The 20,649-nt window shown below is 37.5% G+C and overlaps 2 protein-coding genes across 2 annotated transcripts; both read left to right on the forward strand.

Annotated features, from left to right (window-relative positions):
• The first annotated feature begins 3,392 nt into the window (after positions 1-3,392).
• Positions 3,393-6,043, forward strand: LOC127100312 (uncharacterized). Its single transcript, XM_051037452.1, has 5 exons — positions 3,393-3,639; positions 4,177-4,439; positions 4,526-4,972; positions 5,063-5,551; positions 5,648-6,043. The coding sequence occupies exons 1-5, from the start codon at positions 3,393-3,395 to the stop codon at positions 6,041-6,043; spliced, it is 1,842 nt and encodes a 613-aa protein (XP_050893409.1).
• A 12,483-nt stretch (positions 6,044-18,526) lies between these two features.
• Positions 18,527-19,972, forward strand: LOC127100324 (uncharacterized). Its single transcript, XM_051037459.1, has 3 exons — positions 18,527-19,276; positions 19,439-19,594; positions 19,682-19,972. Exons 1-3 carry the CDS (start codon positions 18,527-18,529, stop codon positions 19,970-19,972), a joined length of 1,197 nt encoding a protein of 398 aa, XP_050893416.1.
• Positions 19,973-20,649: the final 677 nt, after the last annotated feature.

Consider the following 20,649-nt stretch of genomic DNA (forward strand, 5'->3'; position numbering starts at 1 on the left):
CTCATTGGGACAATACGAAGACCTCACCTAAATAGATCATTTTGAGGGTATTATTGTCTGATGACCCTTCGTCACGACACTAATATTCTCAAGAAGGATTCATGACTCTGGGAACCTATCAACCATAGAGCCTACCCATGGAGTGCCTATAATCAGAAATACCAGTTTTTACCTGTTACTCTTCCCAATCTGAGTTTGATGTTACCTGTAACTCTAAAACCATGCACATTCATCGCATAATCAAAACATAACATTTGCATTTTTGTTTCTAGGGAACTAGAGGATAAGTGTTATAAGCATTTAGAGAGTATAGGATCGAACAAGAGGAGCACGTACTCGTATAAGTTTAAAGATCCTAAATTAGAAAGTCTACAAGAATTGGTTTCTCAGCTCCATCCTGACTACAAGATCAACTTCGGGAAGGATTATGGCAATTTGCTCAGTCTCTTGAACAAAGAAGCAGACCCACTAGTACTTTTGACCTTGGCCCAGTTTTATGATTCGCCAATGAGATGTTTCACCTTCTAGGATTTTCAAATAGCACCAATGTTGAAGGAATTTGAACATCTTGTTGGTATTCCCATAAAAAACAAACTGCCATTTATGGGTGTCGAAGGGACCTTGGAACATGAAGTTATAGCCGCTGCCGGCATGCATAAGAAGGAGGTTACTGCGAACCCGGGAGTGAAAGGAAATACCAAAGGGTTTCCACTCAATTTTCTTATAGAGAGAGCTTACACCCTGTTGGAGGCCCAAAAATTGGGAGGCTTGCTACGCTACTATTGCCTTGGCTATTTATGGAATCGTTCTGTTCCCAAACTTCGACGATTTCGTAGACATGACTGCCATTGGCATCTTCCTCACAAAGAATCCAGTGCCTACCCTTCTTGTTGATGTGTTCTATTATCTGACTTGGAGAAATGCAAAGAAGGGAGGAATGGTTGCTTATTGTGCCCCTCTATTGTACACATGGTTGCATACCCATCTTCCAAATAGGGGTCCCTTTGTGGATCAGAAGGATGCTAGTTGACCCCATAGGTTGGGATCGCTCTGATCCAACGATATTTCCTGGTACTCTAGGGAGTATGATGGTACATAAATCATATACCACTTATTGGTACCCGAGGTTGTATTAATGCTAATCCAGTCTTATCCATGAGACAACTTGGGTAACAAATTGAGGGACCTCCTGAGGAGAAGTTTTCGGAAGCCTTTTTGCTGCATGATCTAGGAGTTGAGAATTCGACTTTGTTTGCAAGGATCAAGAAGGCATGGGAAAAGGTCAACAGGAAAGGGAAGGTTGACCTAGGAAAGAAGAACTTTATCACAAAAGAGCCATACTTTCAATGGATAAAAGAAAGAGTGGGATCAATCAAGATGCCTTTCAAAATAGAGACGGTTGGTCCTCTTCCCGAGCCTAAACCTACTCATGTCCCTATTGAGGAGGCAGAAGGACTTCGGGCTTCTATAGAAAAAATTACAAAGGAAAATGAAGAGTTGTTGAAGAACCTACACCTGGTCACTAATGAAAAGAATGAGTTTAAATGGAAACTTGAGAGGAATAAAACGCAGCTTTAGGTAAATGTGGAAAATATGGATAAGGAAGAGTATAAGAGAAAAAGAGTCAAGCATGGGTTGGATCAGGCTGACAGTTGCTTGAATACCGTCAAAAGCCAACTGAAAGAGGCTGAGAGGGATTGTCGTGAAAAAGAGAAATGGTAGAAGCTCTCCACAAAACAAAAGAAAGAGATAAGAGAGACGCTTGAGGCTAAGATAGCCGACCTTAATGCTTCACTCTGTGAATCAAAAGAAAGGGCAGAACGAGAATGCCGCAGTAAAGAGAGTGCCATGGCTGTTGCTCAAATTATACCTGATATGTGGAAAGGAAAGTGCCAAAGGGCTGAGAATGCTAATGAGTGGGAGTGATACTGGAGAGGCTGATATGACTCTTTTCTACGAGAAGGTGGAGATTGGATGAATGCAAGGGAAAATGTGAATGCTAGTTTGGCATCCTGCGAGGAAACCATCCAGTTTTTACATGAACAAAGAAATGAGTATCGAGACAAGTTTTCCAGTTTGATAGACTTTTGCAATGGCATGGCCAAGGATGTGCCTTTGATGCTAAGGTGTGCTTTGGAAGATGTAGACGATGACAAAATCCCTCCTTCAGTGACCAGCTTTGTTTATCTCTGTGAAGACATGATGAAAAGGTTCAAAGGGGAGTTGGGAGAGCTCAACAAACTGAAGCCTGCAGTTTGACCTTTTTTTATATTGTACTTTCCTTTATGTTTGAAAGAATTTTGTACTCAATCCTTGTAGTCTGCTGTGAATTGAATGAAGGAAGGTTTTTGAGTTCTTTTGTACAAAAAGTTTGGTTCCATTCTTGTTTTATTCCCCGTGATCTCTTTGAATGCTTTCTAAAATAACAAGGAATCTAACACGTTTCCCTGGAAATAAAATTGAACATAAGCATAAAAGACATTTTTTAAATCCACGTGCATTAACATATGCATCATGAATTTCATTTCTCAAAACAAAAACTTATTCCATTTTTCCTCGTCTCCAGTAGTTCAAGTTGATTCCTCAACGTGCATACGTTACTCGCTCCAGCACAAGAAGAATCATGAATGTAGTTCGAGAAGAACAAGCTGCCTTCAGAGAGGAGATGGACTCTATCAAAAGCAAAATTGAGCAGATCTTTGAGGCTATACAAGCTCTAGATAGAAGGGAAGAAGAGGCTCGTGTTGCCGCTGCGGCAAGGAACGACACTCTAGTTTAAGGGGTTGCTCTCTAGGCAGGACCTTCAATTCCTATTCCAAATCCCGTTATCTACGGTCTTCTTCCAGGTTTTGCTCCACCGCCTGAAAGAACTCATGTGCCTCCACCTGCGCATACTTTTAGAGTAGCTGATGGAGTCGTTGCGCAGGGACCTCCGATGGTCAATCAAGTGGTCATTCCTCGCGCTGATGAGGAGCTCCAGGACGAGTTTAAAATGCAGAATTACAATGGAGCTACTCCAATGTTCATCCCTACTGTTGCCTAGGATTATGAGGCTATCCTGATTTGTCGTGCGCTAGCCGAAAAGCTAAGAATCTTGGAAGGACATACTCAACCCGGTTGAGTTCCTTAGAGATGTGTCTGGTCCCAGATGTGGTGATTCCTCCAAAATTCAAAGTGCCGGAATTTGAAAAATACAAAGGCCTCACATGTCCTAACATACATTTGAAAATGTATTGCAGAAAAATGGCTGCATATGCCTCATGATCCATTGCTTTCAGGATAGTCTAATTGGGGCATCTTTGGATTGGTACATGCAATTGGAATGTAGCAACATCCACACTTGGGATGAGTTGGCTGAAGCATTCACAAAGAAATACAAATATAATACTGACATGACACCAAACCGTACTCAGCTTCAGAGTATGGCCCAGAAAGACAATGAATCTTTTAAAGAATACGCACAATGCTGGAGAGAATTAGCTGCAAGGGTGCACCCGTCATTGGTTGATCGTGAATTGATTGACATTTTCATGGATACCTTGCAGGGCAAATATTATGAAAGGTTGATTAGTAGTGTGTGCACAGGATTTTCTGACATGGTGATCATGGGAGAAAGAGTAGAAGAAGGACTGAAGAGTGGTAAAATCCAGGGAGGTTCCAGCAATTAACCAATCTTGAAGAAGCCTTTCAACGGATTCAAGAGGAAGGATGGAGAGACTAGTGCCCTTTCTTCTCAAAGGGGGAGGGCACCACCTAAGGCTCCTGCTTCTGTGCCTTATTATCAGTACCCTTAAGTAGTAGCTACTCAATATCCAACCATGCCTTATCGTCCAATTGCTCTTGTTCATATTCCAGCTCCGGTACCTCGGCATCAAGTTCCAGTTCCTCAATATCAAGCTCCACAACCTCAGTTCCAGGCTCCTCTACTTCAACATCAACAGAGAAATCAACAGAATAATCAACCACGTCCAGTTCAGCAGCAATGACCAAACCAACAAAGGTCGTATCAACAATACAATAATGCAAATACCACTCCTATCCCAATAACTTACACTCAATTGCTACCGTATCTAATTCAAAATGGGACTGTCGTGCCTAGGGCGTCACCTCCAATTCCTAAGCCTCACAAGCCTTGGTATGATGAGAATGCTAGGTGTGCCTTTCATGATAATTCAGAGGGTCATACAATAGAGAATTGCAAAGTGTTTAAGCTCCGGGTCCAAGAGTTGATAGATCAGAAAATATTGTCTTTTGCTGATGTTCCAAATGTGGGGAACAATCCTTTGCCTAAACATGATGGTTCAGGTGTCAATGTTATAGAAAGTTCAACTGGTGATGGATTGATAAAGGATGTGTTCAAGTTGAAGACACTTTTAACAGTGGTCCATGCAAGATTGATGGAAGCAGAATTGATGAAGGGAGTACATGATAATTGTGTGGTGTGTTCATCCAACCCTGATCAGTGCGGTGAATTCAAAATTTGTCTTCAATATTTGATGGATCAACGAGTTATTCAGTTCACCAGAGAAAAGATGATGAAGATGTTGTTGTGATTGTGCCTGTGTTTGATCAAGAGAGGCTTCCCAAGCCTTTTATGGTCTCTTATAAGAGAAATGTTGACCTAGATCCAGTGAAGAAGATTGAACCAATGGTTATCTATGTTCCCGCTCCATTCTCATTTGACAGTACCAAAGCAGTGCCCTGGAACTATGAGCCTGTAGTTTATGTGGGTAACAAACCAGTAATCTTAAAAGAACCAGATGTGACTAACATTGCTGGAGCTAGTGGTGTGACTCGAAGTGGAAGGGTTTTCGCTCCTGAAGTGATCCCAAGCCAAGCAAGTGCACCAACAGTTGAACCAACAAAGGGGAAAGAGGTCAGTCCTCTAGAAATAGGAGAAGGCTCTAAGAAAGCAGTGACTACTGAAGAGGATAGAGAACTCTTGAAAATCATCAAGAAGAGTGACTACAAGGTCGTAGATCAGCTCAACCAGACTCCTTCAAAAATCTCCATTCTTTCTCTACTTATGAGTTCTGAGGCTCATAGGATAACTCTATTGAAGTTCTTGAACGAAGCTTATGTGGAAGAAGACATCAATGTTATTCAGTTTGATGATGTGGTTGCTAATCTCAATGCTAGTAGTTGTTTGATGTTCACTGATGATGATTTACCCCCTAATGGACGAGAACATAATATGGCGCTTCATATCTCTATTAAGTGTACAGATGTTACTCTGGCTCCAGTACTGGTAGATACAGGTTCATCCTTGAACATGTTGCCAAAGACTACCCTAGCACAATTAAATATTAAAGGGGCGCAGATGAGACCCAATGCTTTGATAGTGAAAGCTTTTGATGGGTCTAAGCAAACGGTTATTGGGGAGATTGACCTTCCAATCCTGATTGGCCCTCAAACTTTCCGTATTAACTTCCAAGTAATGGACATTAGGCCTGCTTATAGTTGTATGTTAGGTAGACATTGGATCCATGCTACTGGAGTTATCACCTCGACACTCCACCAGAAGTTGAAGTTTGTTACTTCTGGTAAGCTGGTATCAGTATCTGGAGAGGAAGATATTTTTGTCAGCCATCTGACTTCATTCAGATACATTGAAGTAGGTGAAGACATTGTTGAAACTTCTCTCTAGGCCCTTGAAGTGGTCAATGTGGTCCAAACTAAGTCGAAACCTGTCGAAGAACCCAAAAGGGTCATGTCCTCGCAGAAGAGTGTGAAAGCTGCAATTGAAGTTGGTTGCCCTGGAAGTTGGGGCACAATGATTGAATTACCAGAGAAGAAAGACAAGTGTGGATTGGGATATCAACCGTCTATTGAACTGTTCAAAGACCAGAAGATACATCGGGGGAAGGTTCCTAGCATACAAGAGATAATCTCCAAAGGTGGTTTCCAAAGTGAAGATCAAGTGAATGCTCTTGAAGATGAAGATCCATATTTTTCTAAGATGGTGTTTTGTGGACCTCCGAATGCTGCTCTCACTAACTGGAAGGCAACAGATGTTTCGGAGATAGTTTCTTGTTCAAAGTAATTTACTGTTTTCTAAAAAAAACATCCAATGCCATGCCCAAGGCATATGGATAGCTTTGTAGGGCCCATTTTGTGTTAATATTTAAGCCTTATCATCAATACAAAGAACATTTTTTGAGATCTTTGTCTTTCATCTCTTTAATTTTTTTACAAATAAATAAACAACATAATTAAAAAAATGGCATTTTTATTTCACATCGCTTTCATTTTTCAAAATCCTCCACTAAAAAGAAAAATCATTTTCATGCAGATCATTAATAACTGAATCCATTGAACACGACAATGTTATAATTCCCTATGACTTCGACCTCTTGATTAACCAAGCTGAAGAGGATGGTAAGGAAGACTGCGAACTCCCAGAAGAGTTGGCCAGGATTTTGAAACAAGAGGAAAAAATGATTCAGCCTCATCAGGAACCAGTGGATATGATCAATCTGGGGACTGAGGAGGATCGAAAGGAAGTCAAGGTTGGAGCTTCCTTGGAGCAAAATGTGAAGGAGGAGCTGGTCAAGCTGCTACATGAATATGTAGATGTGTTTGCTTGGTCATATCAGGATATGCCAGGACTCGACACTGGCATAATTATGCACAAGCTACCATTAAAGCCGGAATGCCCGCCCATAAAGCAGAAGTTGAGAAGAACTCGACCAGACATGGCTGTTAAGATCAGAGAAGAGGTCAAGAAGCAGTTTGATGCAGGTTTTCTAGCTGTTGCAACTTACCCACACTGGATTGCTAATATTGTGCCAGTTCCGAAAAAAGATGGCAAGGTTCAAATGTGTGTAGACTATAGAGATCTAAATAGAGTTAGTCCTAAAGATGATTTTCCTTTACCTCACATTGATGTATTGGTGGATAACACAACTCAATTCTCTGTACTCTCCTTCATGGACAGATTCTCAAGATATAATCAAATTAGAATGTCTCCCGAAGATATGGAGAAAATAACTTTCATTACACCATGGGGCACTTTTTGTTATAAGGTAATGCCTTTCGGCCTGAAAAATGCTGGGGCAACCTATCAAAGGGCCATGGTAACTCTTTTCCATGATATGATACATAAGGAGATTGAAGTCTACGTGGATGACATGATTGCCAAGTCTCAGACAGAAGAGGAGCATGTTATTCATCTGAAGAAGTTGTTTGTAAGATTGAGGAAATACAGATTGCGCTTAAACCCTGCTAAATGCACTTTTGGCGTCAGATCTGGAAAACTTCTAGGGTTCATTGTGAGCCAGAGAGGCATAGAAGTTGATCCCGACAAAGTCAAAACTATTCAATAAAGGCCAGCACCTCGAACAGAGAAGCAAGTCCGTGGTTTCTTGGGCATATTGAACTATATTTCCAGATTCATCTCGCATCTGACAGCCACTTGCGAGCCAATATTCAAGTTGTTAAGAAAAGATCAAGTTGTTAGGTGGAACAATGACTGCCAAAATGCATTCGATAAAATCAAATAGTATCTGCAAGAACCACCAATCTTGGTGCCACCAATGCTAGAAAGACCTCTCATTATGTATTTAACAGTACTCTATGAATCCATGGGATGTGTACTGGGGAAACATGATGAGATGGGTAGAAAAGAGCATGTTATCTACTACCTGAGCACGAAGTTTACGGAATGTGAAATCAGGTACTCCGTGCTAGAAAAGACTTCTTGTGTATTAGCATGGGTCGCTCGTCGTTTGAGACAGTACATGATTTTCCATATAGCAATGTTAATATCCAAGATGGATCCCATCAAGTACATCTTCGAGAAACCTGGATTAACTGGAAGAATCCCTCGCTGACAAATGTTTTTATCAGAATATGACATTCAATATGTAACTCAGAAGGCCATTAAGGGCAATGTGTTATCAGAGTACCTTGCGCACCAGCCAATGGAGGACTATCAATCGATGAGACTCGACTTCCCAGATGAAGATGTCATGTACATAAGAGACTATGAGATTCCAGGCCCATAAGAAGGACCCGGACTAGGATCACGGTGGACGCTCGTGTTCGATGGTGCCTCAAATGCATTGGGTAATGGAATTGGGGCTGTCATAACTTCTCCAAAGGATTTTCATCTTCCCTTCACGACTAGGTTATGTTTCAAATGCACTAATAACATGGCGACGTATGAAGCATGTATCTTGGGAATTGAAGCAGTTATTGACCTACGAATCAAGATTCTTGAAGTGTATGGGGACTCAACACTTGTCATATATCAAATCAAAGGAGATTGGGAGACTCGCTATCCAAATTTGATCCCATATCGAGAGCATGTCATGAAGCTAATCCCTTACTTTGATGAGATTAATTTCCATCATATTCCTAGGGAGGAGAATCAGCTAGCCGATGCCTTGGCTACTTTGTCATCTATGTTCAAGGTCAAGTGGGCTAACGAATCACCTGCTATTACAATTCAACGTCTAGACAAGCCAGCACATTGCTTGGAAGTTGAAGCAGAAACAGATGGCAAGCCTTGGTTTTATGACATCAAACGATATTTTGAGAAGCACGAGTATCCAAATGATGTATCCATCACAGATAAAAAGACCTTGAGGAAGTTATCAGCCAATTTCTTCCTAAGTGGTGGTGTTCTATACAAAATAAACTTTAATTTAGTTCTGCTCAAATGCGTGGGTAGACACGAAGTCGACCTACTCATCAAAGAAATCTACGAAGGTTCTTTCCGCATTCATGCAAACAGACATGCAATGGCGAAGAAAATCCTTAAAGCTGGTTACTATTGGTTGACAATGAAAACAAATTGTTACCACTACGCCAAGAAATGTCACAAGTGTCAAATATATGCTGACAAGGTGCACGTGCCACCTACTCCTATGAATGTTTTATCTTCTCCATGGCCATTCTCAATGTGGGGCATATACATGATCGGTATGATTGAGCCTAAAGCTGCAAATGGACATCGGTTCATTCTGATCACCATTGACTACTTCACTAAGTGGGTAGAAGCAGCTTCTTATGCCAATGTGACGAAGCAAGTAGTCTCTCGGTTTATCAAGAAAGAGATAATTTATCGCTACGGAACTCCTAGCAAGATTATCACTGATAATGGATCAAATCTGAATAATAAGATGATGGAGGAGTTGTGCGAGAATTTCAAGATTGAACATCATAACTCGTCACCTTATAGGCCAAAGATGAACAGAGCTGTAGAGATAGCTAATAAGAATATCAAGAAGATTATTCAGAAGATGGTGAAGACCTACAAATATTGGCACAAGATGCTACCTTTTGCTTTGCACGGATACCGAACAACTGTTCGCACTTCAATAGGGGTAACCCCTTTCTCCCTAGTCTATGGCATGGAGGTTGTGCTACCGATAGAAGATGAGATCCCCTTGTTGAGAGTCTTGATGGAGACATAATTAGAAGAAGCAGAATGGATTCAAACCAGGTTTGACCAGCTCAATCTAATCGAAGAAAAGAGGATGAAAGCATTGTGTCATGGTCAGTTATATCAGAAGAGGCTCAAGCGGGCATTTGACAAGAAGGTTCGACCTCGAGAGTTTAATGTAGGTGAACTAGTTTTGAAAAAGATAATCTTCCTCCAGAAGGATTCACGTGGTAAGTGGATTCCAATTATGAGGTACCGTTTGTGGTGAAGAAAGCTTTCTCTGGTGGAGCTTTGATTCTCATGAACATGGATGAAGAAGAGTTGACATCCCCCGTCAATTCTGATGCAGTCAGAAAGTATTATGCCTAAGAAAAAGAGATGGATAATAAAAGCTCGCTAAGTTGAAAACCCGAAAGGGCGACTTAGGCAAAATATGAGCATCCCGGTGAGTTGAAAACCCGAAAGGGAGATTCAGGCAAAAATTAGGGATAAACAAAAAATTAAGCTCGGTAAGTCGAAAACTTGAAAGGGCGGCTTAAGCAAAAAAGGGTAAAATCTCCCGGTGAACTGAAACTCTTAAGGAGCAGTTCGCGCAAAAGTTAGGGAATATCCAAAGGCATAATACTGCAACAACACAAGTCAACACTGCAACAAAGCTCAGATGGAAGAAAACAGTCCAATTACCATCTCTAGAAGCAAAGTAATAAGGACTAGAGGACATAGGGGAAAGTAGAAAAGTTGTATTTTATTAGAAAATCAGTTAAATTTTTGTTGCCATTTACTTGCTTTCTTTCTCTGTAATCTCCTCTTAGAGGGGTTTACATCTTTATGAACCCCATGTATGAGTTATTCTTCTCATCAAATAAAATTGTTCAGTTGAACACTGCTTTACCAATTATTTCTATTTTTCTGCTTAATGTCGCTTTTATTTTTGATAAGATAAAAACATTAAAATAGTGGAAACAACAAAGCTTTTGAAAACTTTAATTTGTTTTGATTTTGAAAGTATAAAAGGAATGTTTGTTGGTTTACAACAATGCATCTGGTTCACAAGACGTGGGGCATTTCCTGGATCATTGTAATCTAAAGCAAGTTTAAAATGGATTTTCTTCTAGAAGCAAGAAGTCCTTATCGAAGCCCACTTGACGACAAAGCAGAAATCAGAGTTTTTACAAATCATCTTCATGGTGCCAAAACTATTCAAGGATAATGACGTCGGGGAATCAGAGCTTGATGCCCAAAAAATGCATGAACTAGTATATACATGCATTCATTTTCGTCTTGCATATCATGTACAAAACAAGTCATGCATAAACCTCAGCCGATTTCAGCAACCTCTCAAGAAAGTTCAGTATAATCCTCAGTAGACTAAGATGCAAGAGATGTTCTTAAGAGTAGAATGGTTCTTTTTGTCAGTACTGCAGTATGTTCAGAATTCAATCATTGATAGTGATGATTCTCAAGGCGAGTTTCTTACCCAACAAGGTGATTGTTATTCTCCCATTGGAACTTTGGTGTCAATGGAATTTATGCTTGGTTTCCCCCGTAGATATTTCCCCACATAGTTTCCCATGTATTTTATTTTCTCCATCAAAATTTCATAAAGTCCTCAAGAGAGTTTCATACCAGCAGGATTCCTAAAGCAAGGTATCCCTAACAACTTTATCTTCAACAAGTCTCTTTGAAGTAGCTACCTAAGATGGACATCTCTTCACAAGTTAGCAATATCCCTAGTGAGTCTAATGGACAAGAGTTCTGTGATAGACAAGATCTACTGAATATTTCTCTGTATATCTCCAGTGAGTCTCCTGTGCGTTTATTTCCCAGAGAGTCTCTTATATTCCCCAACAGATTACTTCAATTAATCCCCGACAGAGCAAGTTGTCCTTACTGATCTATTCTCCTAAGAAACATTGAATTGGACCTGTCAATCCAATAATGCTAAACCTCTTAGGATAACATTAACATTTCCTCCCCAGCAAATCTCGGGATTTTCTCATTCCCTAAAGGAGTCTTTTGTCAACCAAGAGCAGTTGGACACTAATTAATTTTGCAGTTTTTCTTCAACTAAGAGCAGTTGAATGCAATAGTTTCAGCCAAGAGAAGCTGAATACTATTTTATTTCCTAATAGTTTGCTTCAACCAAGAGCAGTTGAATGCATATAGTTTTAACAAAGAGTCGTTGGATACTATTTTATTTTATGCAGTTTGCTTCAACTAAGAGCAGTTGAACACAATAGTTTCAGCCAAGAGTAGTTGGATACTATTTATTTTCACAGTTTTGCTTCAACCAAGAGCAGTTGGTTGCATTTGTTTCAACCAAGAGTTGCTGAATATGATATCTTTAGCCAAGAGCGGCTGAATATGATCACTTGTTCCCCCATGAGTGTCTGCCTACAACGAAGAACAGTCAAACAATTACTTTGTAACAAATTCATCCCATAGATCTACCGTCAGTCAAGAGCAACTAAACATGATTCTCTGAAACCCGTTCATTTGCATATCATCTGAGAAATCAAGAACATTTCTCAGTGCATGTACATTCATGATTAAGGAATAGAGTATTTCTTAACTCATCTGCATATCATTTAAGAAATCAAGAGCATTTCTCACTACATTTACATTCATGATTTAGAAATCGAGAGCATTTCTTAAGTCATTTACATTCATGTTTAAGAAATCAAGAGTATTTCTTAATTCACACTCATTTTCATTCTCATGGTTAAGAAATCAAGAGTATTTCTTAAACTCATACCTTTCATATTTAAGAAGTCAAGAGTACTTCTTAACCTACATATCATTAAGAAATCAAGGGCATTTTCTTAATTCATTTGCATTTCAGTAAATCATATGATGATTAAGAGATCAAGAGTATTTCTTAATTCATTCTCATAACATATAAGAAATCAAGAGTATTTCTTAAACACATTTGCATATCATTTGAGAAATCAAAAGCATTTCTCAGTTCACTTACATTCATGATTAAGGAATCAAGAGTATTTCTTAATTAATTCGCATAGCATATAAGAAATCAAGAGTATTTCTTAAACATATTTGCATATCATTTGAGAAATCAAGAGCGTTTCTCAGTTCATTTATATTCATGATTAAGGAATCAAAAGTATTTCTTAATTCATTCACATAGCATATAGTAAATCAAGAGTATTTATTAACTCATACTTATTATGTTTACATTCATGATTAATAAATCAAGAGTATTTCTTAACTCATCTTCATATCATATGAGAAATAAAGATTATTTCTCAATTCATTTACATTCATGATAAAGAAATCAAGAGTATTTCTCAATTCACTTACATTCATGATTAAGGAATCAAGAGTATTTCTTAATTCTTTTGCATATCATCTGAGAGATCAAGATCACTTCTCAATTCATTTACATTTATGATTAGGAAATCAAGAGTATTTTTTTTAACTCATACCATTTCATATTTAAGAAGTCAAGAGTACTTCTTAACCTGCATAGCATCTGAGAAATCAAGAGCATTTCTCATATCATTTATCATCCAGTGATTAAGAAATCAAGAGTATTTCTCAATTCATCTACATTTTCATTCAACCATATGATGATTAAGAGATCAAGATTATTTCTTAATTCTTTCATCTCTGAGAAGTCAAGAGTACTTAGCATCCATATCATTTGTCATTCATACAATTGAGAAATCAAAAGTATTTCTCAATTCATTCACATTCATTTTTAAAGAGTCAAGAGTACTTCTTAACCTTCATTTACATGCATATCGCCCAACAATTAGGAAATCAAGAGTATTTCTTAAATCTCATTGCATTCATTTGCATTGTCGTCTGTTGATTAAAAATTCAAGAGTATTTCTTAAATCCAAGTGTATTCAGTCATAATCATAAGCATATCATTCTTCTACATTAGAGGGAAAAATTTGGGTTTGTTTAGTATTTAAACTATCTTTCACCATGATGATTTGAAGAAGAGTTCTTCATATCCTCTAGTTAAATATGTTTAAATAGGGGTAACTGTCATACCCTAAATTTTACCCTGAGTTTTCACTCGCATCAGCATAGCATAAATTAATCCATTTTGTCATGCATTTTTATCAGTTAAAAAGAATTCATCAGGGTTCAAATAAAAAGTCAGGAGCTCTGGAATTTTATTTGGTCTTGATGACATTCATTCAGTCATCTGTTAATTGAGAAGTCAAAAGACTTGATTTCTCGATCTCAATGCATCATTCATTCAGTTGCAACTTGTTTTCAGAGGTTCAAAAAGTGACAATCAAGAGTATTATCGTCATCTAAATCTTGGTAGAATTTAATCATGATTGATAATCAAAAGCAAATAGTCTAAGAGCGATTCATTTGCATTTGATTATCTGTACAGGATTATTCAGTCAGCAGTTCAGTTAATTTACATGACATTTACATTTTTTACTAATCACAACATGCATTTTGTTTCACATAGTGCTTGAAATATCATTCGAAATAATTTTTCGGATCTATAGACAGACTGGTCTAATCGTTTCTCAAATGTAACTCAAATTAGAGGGAAAAAAATTTCAAAATTGAGCTTTCAGATGTCAACTTTCTTAATCTATGGGTCATATGGTTTAACCTAGTATGCTCGTTTTAATTTTTCGACTACTTTTCTTTGTTGCATTTTTATCCGCCTGAGCCTTTTAATCGATATTTTTTTTTCTTTTCAAAATTTGATCAAAACTTGTATGTTTCCAAGAAATTCATTTCGCACTGATCATTTTGTTGCGTTCAGTTTAATTTTTCGGGCATTTTTTGCGCTCGATTTATTTTTCATTTTTTATCTGATTATTTTTATTTTTTTAACCAATTTAATTAGTGAGATTAATTAGAATTAATTTGTTTGTAAATATAAATTTATTTTTGTTTCATTAATTTTTTATTCTACTTTTTTAAAACTAATTTTATTTCCTTTCTTTTAGAATCAAGTTTTTTTTAAAAAATAAATTAAGAAAAATCTAAATATCTCTCTATCTCCATTTTTTTTGCATGTGTCAAGATGGAAAGTTTTAAAAAATATATATCTCTTGTGTAGATCCCTCACTCACATTTTATAGTAAAATAAAAGAACTTCACATTTCAACAAGGATTCACATCACTTTTTTTGTTTGTTTTTGTTACAGCTCATTAAGAATCGAATTTGCTACACAAGTGGGACTTTTTGCCCATAGTGCCCCAAACCTGAAAATTTATTCCCACAATGCCCCATTCTGAAAAAAAATCCCAGAATGCCCCATTTTTCTATTGGGCCTCGTCCAACGAATGGGCGAGAGCATGAATCGCTGCCGATGATGACTGGGCTCGGCCATTGGTTGACCGAGCTAATAAAGGAAGTTTTTTTTTATTATTTTAAATACTATTATATAATTAAATAACCTTATTAAAATTATAATTAAATAGTTTTCTAATTAATTTTATATTTAAATAATAAAAATGATTTTTTTTAGAATAATAATAATAATTTATAAAAATATTAATAATAAAATGTTAATAATAATAGTTTTTTATAATAATAATAGTTTTCTAATATTGTTTTTTTTAAATATTAATAATAAAATGATTTTTTTTTAAATATTAATAATAGAAATGATTTATTTTTTTAAATACTTATTATACAACTATAAATATTATAATGAGGCATATAATAAATTGTAATGATTAATAATTATTTTATTGATATAATGGAAGAAATACATTTTATTTATAGTGACCGCCTGTTCCACATCTTGTGCCAACTTTTTTGCGTTTTCCCTTGCCCAAGTCTTCTTGTCTTTGTCTTGCGGGAGACGGAGATGAGTCAGAAGACAATTCATCATGGGCGTCTTGTTGTTGATGTTGTTGTTGTTGACTTTGATGTTGTTGTGATGTGTTTAGAGGCATATCCATACTGTCAAGATCTTGAATGCGAAAAGAAGGGATATTCATTAGATGGTCATCAGTGAGGTCAAAGTTGGGTAGTGAGTGTGGGAGTTGTGTGTAGGTGCTGGGTTGGGTGTGTTGGATAGGAGGATAGTAGACATCATCAGGATTTTATGTAGTAGTAGGTTGTGCGAATGTGGTGTTAGATGTTTGGGGTTGAGAATGAGGGTTTGAGTATTCAAAGTTGGGTTGAGAATGAGGGTTTGAGTATTCAAAGTTGGGTTGAGGAATTGGAGTGTAGTGTATGGGTGGGTGTAGGTTGGTTTGTTGTTGACATTGTTGGTTGTAATAGTAGTTTGTTTGAGAGAATGAAGTGTGAGGATTATGGTGTTGGGTTAAGGTGGAATAAATTGTATGTTGTTGTGTGGTATGGGTGTGTTGGTAAGTTTGTTGAGCTGAGGATGATGGTTGGGCCCCAAATGTGTATGTGTATGTGGGGGGAATATCTTGATGTGGGGGTGGTGTTGTTTGTTGGGTTGAAGAAGCTACATGTTGACGGGGATCATTCAAAAATTGTGTTGGAGCAACGTGCATAAAAGGAATTGATAAAAGCCAATTCATGCATTCTCTACCCGACTTAGACTCACCAATTACCGAGTTTCCTTGTAACACCAAATGCCTTCTTCTTTTCCATTCTTTTAGCTCTTCTTTGTTTAAATCTTGCCAATGTGTGTCCCAAGCTTGGACCATAGTCATGTTATCGTGTTCACTTAGACATCTTGGTTGAGACGGTATTTGTTGTTCAAATCCAAATTGGAGTTTGACTCGATCCGTCTGATGCATCTCAAAGGTAAAGAAACATACCATATATGTTGTTGCACTCCAAACTCGGCTGTCACTATAATCAGGCACTGGATATTGTATGTACGACCTCCAAATAAACTGTTAAAAGAAATATAACTATTAGAATGTATAAAATAAATTTAAATAAGTTGAATATTATAATTAATCATTCTTACATCGTTTTCTTCCATGTGTTCTATTGCAACACGGTACCCTCGTAAATGATGACGAGGATTATTTCCGTAATTCATACCTCGTTTGCACCATCTTGCATATTAAAAAAAATACCTTAAAGCGACGTATAAATAATTTTGAGAAATATAAATTGCATTTAAATGAAAATCGTTACCTTAATGCATAAGGATGTGATGGAACCTCGTTACTAATCGGGGCTAACAAGGGTATGCGTGTGAATGCCCATACAGTTAGTAATACAACACAACCTCATATGCTCTTGACTCCTTTATGGGCTACCTTACACATATGTCTATATAGTGTCGCCAGACAAGCAGAACCCCAACTGTATGTGTTACATTTTTCTAGGTCTTCTACTAAAGGTAACCAAGAAGAATGCAATAAATTGTGACTCTTATCTAACATTAAAAAAGTAGCAATTAAAAGTAAAATATAAACTTTTGAATGAAGAATATTTTTCGCCTCGGTCGGGTTAGGGTTATTTTTCAGTTGTGTTAATACGGCTTCTAACCAAACAATTTTGACAGAAGCCCCATTTTTATCTGAAGTTGTTGGTTCGATGCCCAAATTCTCCATGTAAACATCATTGGTTATGTTTGTTGGGCCATTAACAGCTTTACCATTAATTCAGAGACTCAGTAACATACTCACATCCTCTAGTATGATAGTACATTCACCCGTTGGTAAATGAAAGGTATGTGTCTCGGGTCTCCATCTCTCTAACAATGCAACAATTAATTTAGAATCTACTTTTAGACTTGCAATCTTGGCCACATTTGCAAAACCGGCTAGTTCCAAATACGGTATTATAACCGCACTTGGTTGAATGTATGTATGTGAATGGACCCGGAACCTACCGTCTTCCTGAAATTCAAATAAAAATGGTAATAAATATTTGATGTGATATTTACATATTGAATTTGTGAAATAGATTTGAAAGAGAATTTTGTATTCGACAATGTTTGCCGCCGTCCCACGGTGTGATTCTCCCATCCACAACAAAGACATTTTGGAGTAGAAGATAGTGAATATTTGTAGAGAGTAAATATTTGAAGAGACTAACTAAGTATTTGTGAAATAGAAATTGAAGGAAGATGATGAGAAAGAATTGCAGAGGAAAGGTTTATTTATAATGGTAAAAAATATTAAGTATATAGGTCAAAATTGTATAGGGTGATTGGTCTAGTAAGGGAATGCATGCAATATTTTTTTGCAAGGAATCCTTGCAACAACGATTCCCATGCTAATTGGAAATTACACTGCAAAAAAGCATGCATGCAGACTCGTCCCTTTGATGGCCGAGTTAACCCTTGTATTGTGTTGCCTCGTCCAATGGAATGACGAGCTTAGCCATGTGATGTGTTGCCTCGTCCAATGAATGGGCGAGCTTGTTCTTCTAGGGTTATGACTCGTCCAATGAATAGGTGAGCTTATTCATCTAGGGTTTTCACGTTTTATCTCTCTTCCAATTGAAGGACGAGTTGCATGTAATATTTCTTCAGGGTTTGGTTTACTAGGATTATGTTTTGTTGACTATAAATTGCATTAATATCTTCATTCATTCTCATCAAACCAAATCTACTACATTTATATCTTTACTTATTTTCATCAAACCAAATATTCTACATTCATATCTCCTTCATCAAACCAAATATTATTCATATCTTCATTCATTCTCATCAAACCAAATCTGCTACATTTATATCTTTACTTATTTTCATCAAATCAAATATTCTACAATCATATCTCCTTGATCAAATCAAATATTCCACATTCATGGCTCAAAGAAATTTAATTGTGTATATCTATTCCGAAGGGTCCCTTTTCATAGATGCAAATGAGGGATTCTCATTTTGAAATACGAATTTGCATATGTTCAAAATCCACATCAACTCCAACTTCCATCATTTAAAAGACCGTATTGAAAAAAAGTTACAAAGTTGTGTTGAAGACATCATTTATCTCCATCCATTAATTAATGGAGATGATAATACCGTCTTTTACATAATGACACCCATTGAGACTGACGAAGATGTCAAGTCGATGTTTCAATGTCATATAACATTATCTTAATTACCCACCATTGAGATATATGTTCGTCTAGTCGAAAATCTTGAAGAACAACCGAGTCACAATGAAAATCTTGAAGAACAACCAACTCACAATGAAAATCTTTGTTATCCATCGTAATCTGTACAGTCACACGAGTACGGAATGAGTCAAGTCATTGACGAAAAACCGACTCAAAATAATGAACCTTTCATACCAAATGAAGAGGTAGGTGAGAATAGTGAGGATGATCTTAAGGAGGTTCGATTTGAAGATCTATTTGGTGTTAGCGATGACGATGGCAATGAAGACATCTTCGACATACCGACCGTTGCACTAAGAGCGCAACCAATTAGTTTGTACAACCCACCTGTGCACATGCAAAACATAAGTTTGGATGATGCTGAACCAATCTCCGTTTTCGGAAGTTTCATACCAACTCACAATGCTGACGAAATAGAGGAGGGCATCGAGTATGAAAATAAGGAAGAGTGTGTTCTGGCGTTGCAACAATGGCATATAAAACGTAGTCTAGATTTTTCTGTGGTTAAATCTGACAATGTACGTTTTGTCATCAAATGTAGAAAATCAACATGCAATTTCAAATGCAGGGTCTCTTTGCATAAGGGCAACTCAAGGTGGAGAGTTGGTAAGTCTGGTGGGCCTGATACGTGCACAACCACTTCCATGTCACAAGACCATAAAAAAATCAATTCAGAAATGATTAGTAAGAGCATAATGGAGCTTGTAAATCGGGATGCTTCTCTTAAGGTGAAGGCTATCATCGCTCATGTTGCTGAGAAATACAGGTATATCATATCCTACAAAAAGGCATGGATTGCAAAGTGTAAGGCAATTGAGTCGCTGTATGGAAATTGGGAGACATCTTACAATGATCTACCGCAGTGGATACTGGTAATGAAAACATATCTACCAGGTACCATTATAGAATTGCAATCCTTACCTGTGATTTCAAATGATGGTTCACACTTGGGTGACTAAAGGATATTTCATCATCTGTTTTGGGCGTTTCGACCATGTATACGTGGTTTTGTGTATTGTAAACCTATCGTGCAGGTTGATGGAACATGGTTGTATGGCAAGTACAGAGGGACTCTGTTGATGGCTGTGGCACAAGATGGGAACGGGAACATATTTCAGATAGCGTTCGCATTGGTTGAAAGTGAGATAAAGGAAGCTTGGAGTTTCTTTCTTAATAATTTAAGAATACACGTTACTCCCCAAGAAAATCTGTGTCTAATATCAAACAAGCATGAATCGATAAAGAGTGCATATAACAATCCGGAAAATGGATGACAGTATCCTCCATCATCACACGTCTATTGCATTAGACACATCGCGCAAAACTTCATGCGTGAGATTAAAGACAAGGATTTGCGCAAAATAGTTGTTAACATTGGTTATGCGTTAACAGAGGTGAAATTTAACTACTATCAGGGGGAAATCCGAAGAACAAACAACGACGCTTTATCATGGATAGACAACATCCCTCGGGAGAAGTGGGCAAGGGAATTTGACGGAGGGCAATGCTGGGGTCACATGACAACTAACCTAGCAGAAGCAATGAACTCGGTGCTAAAAGAAACATGAAACCTTCCAATCACTGCATTGGTCAAATCTATGTACTATCGATTAGGATCACTATTTGGTAGAAGAGGCCATCAATGGACAAAAATGTTAGCCTATGGGCAGGTTTTCACTGATAACTGCAACAAGGGGATGTCTAATGAAGTTATGAAAGCTAACACGCATAACGTCATGCAGTTCGATCGCGAGAGATTTTATTTCATGGTCTAAGAGAAGATTAATCATAACGACGGTCGACCAACCGGAACATTCAGCGTTGATATGAGGAAACAACACTGTGATTATGGGAAATTTCAGGCATTTCACTTACCTTGTGTAATACCTCAAAATTTGCCCCCCTCATTGATGCATTCATTTTTAGGTCATTTAACATTTCATATTGCATTTCATCATGTCAATCGGAATTAGATCCAAGAAGCTTGAATATCATCCAAGACACTTTGTGGGTCCTATCTAGGTGATCAGTCAACACAAGGGAATGGCTTGAGATACTTCCAACATGTTCAAATGGGGTCTATTCATCAGTCAAAACGTTAATCTTGAAGGAGCAAAAGTTTGTTCATGAACTGTCATGCTCGCTAGGCGAAGCCCACGCGTTTTGAAAAAAAAACGAAAATAAATAAATAAATAAAATATAACAGAAAAATCTTGGACTTGGACCTCTCTCATTTGAGCCCACA

Source organism: Lathyrus oleraceus, chromosome 1 (assembly GCF_024323335.1).
Source record: "Lathyrus oleraceus cultivar Zhongwan6 chromosome 1, CAAS_Psat_ZW6_1.0, whole genome shotgun sequence".
In the NCBI taxonomy this organism is placed as follows: domain Eukaryota; kingdom Viridiplantae; phylum Streptophyta; class Magnoliopsida; order Fabales; family Fabaceae; genus Lathyrus; species Lathyrus oleraceus.

Bases quoted from the DNA above. Each gene is read 5' to 3' on its own strand.
- LOC127100312 (XM_051037452.1), top strand. From the start codon at position 3,393: ATGACACCAAACCGTACTCAGCTTCAGAGTATGGCCCAGAAAGACAAT. The intron at 4,440-4,525 runs GTGTGTTCATCC...TCAGTTCACCAG, and splicing joins GAGTACATGATAATTGTGTG to AGAAAAGATGATGAAGATGT. The intron at 5,552-5,647 runs GTATCAGTATCT...ACTTCTCTCTAG, and splicing joins TTGTTACTTCTGGTAAGCTG to GCCCTTGAAGTGGTCAATGT.
- LOC127100324 (XM_051037459.1), top strand. From the start codon at position 18,527: ATGAGTCAAGTCATTGACGAAAAACCGACTCAAAATAATGAACCTTTC. The intron at 19,277-19,438 runs GTAATGAAAACA...CCTATCGTGCAG, and splicing joins ATCTACCGCAGTGGATACTG to GTTGATGGAACATGGTTGTA. The intron at 19,595-19,681 runs GTTACTCCCCAA...AATGGATGACAG, and splicing joins TTAATAATTTAAGAATACAC to TATCCTCCATCATCACACGT.